Raw genomic sequence first — 1189 nt, forward strand, 5'->3', positions numbered from 1 at the left:
GGGGGGGGGGGGGGGATTGTTTACCAGCAACTTCCCTCAGTGCTCCTGCCAAAATCTGTGAAGTTCGGGAACGCAGCAGCTCCATTATCTGTGCCTGGATATTATTATATGGCCATTATCTGTGCCCTCCCCCATTCCTCACTCACAGCTCCAGGATGAGCACCACGTCCGTCTTGTTCTCGTAGATGTCGTGCAGCTCGACGATGTTGGGGTGCAGGACCTGCTGCAGGATGCTGACCTCCCTCTGGATCTCCTCCCGGCTCACCCCGCGCCGGCTCGCCCGGCTCTGCCGCTTCTTGATGAACTTGGCGGCGTATTCCGTGCCCGTGCTCCTCTCCTGGCACCTCTTCACGATGGCAAACTGGCCGCTGCAGGGGCAACAAGGTGACAGAAAGGCTTTCATGGAATCATTTGGATCCTCTGCGAGCCCTGAGCAGCACCTGCTGAGCTTGTTCCCGCTCCAGCAGTCGGAATTCTGTGCTTAAAGGCAGCGGAGAACAAGGCAGCCTCCCACTGTGTGTGAAATGCAGCGAAGCCAAACAACACTGATGTTGTGGGTGATGTTACAACCTCTAAAAAGCAGAATCAGAAAGGTTCAGGCCACCTCTCCTTCACTGGGTAATGTGTAAGGCCTTGCAGGCTGCAGCACGGCACTGGATGTTCTGAAAGGACAAATATCTGCCTTGGGAATCATCTCTAGAGGAGCACTCGAAGGGTTGATAACCCTCTGGGAATGTAGAAACCGGCCTCCAGTAACCAATTTTCAAATAAAAGAGTGGTTTATTCAATATTTCTGCACTTCAGCTGGTAATTTAGGTGCAAATGTAACTGGGCTAAGTGCACCTCAAGGACAAAGGATTTCCCACTGTACAATATTCCCAAGCAGTACAGTGGCTGCACTAAGGTTAAAGGGCACTTGCCTGCAATCTGCTAACAAAATTTTCCTCCCTGTGGCTCCTGAAGCAGCGCCACTGCAAAAATTTCCCCCTTATCTCCCCAAGGATTGGCAGATCTCCAGTCCCAGAATACACACTCGGTATCAGAAACTTCCTCACTCGGGTCATTAAGTCCAACTTGCAAGGGAAAGACTCATCTTACAGGTAACCTTAACCTTTAAGCTGCTGCGATTGTGCCAGGCAGGAGCTCTTTATAAGAATCACAAGCTCAAGAAACGCACCCAGATGGGACA

General features: G+C 51.6%; 1 protein-coding gene across 1 annotated transcript in view; it reads right to left on the reverse strand.

The window, feature by feature from the left end:
- DAPK2 (death associated protein kinase 2) overlaps nt 1-368 on the reverse strand; it is a gene marked incomplete at its 5' end in the record, with an annotated part of 14260 nt that extends 13892 nt beyond the window's left edge. Inside the window, one exon of the mRNA XM_027909635.1 lies at nt 147-368. Within this exon, the coding sequence (XP_027765436.1) occupies nt 147-368 (222 nt within the window). The remainder of the gene's footprint in view (nt 1-146) is intronic.
- Between the last annotated feature and the right edge of the window lie 821 nt (nt 369-1189).

Source organism: Empidonax traillii, unplaced genomic scaffold (genome assembly GCF_003031625.1).
Source record: "Empidonax traillii isolate 1590-97213 ecotype Southwest subspecies unplaced genomic scaffold, ASM303162v1 scaffold2276:size29285, whole genome shotgun sequence".
NCBI lineage: Eukaryota > Metazoa > Chordata > Aves > Passeriformes > Tyrannidae > Empidonax > Empidonax traillii.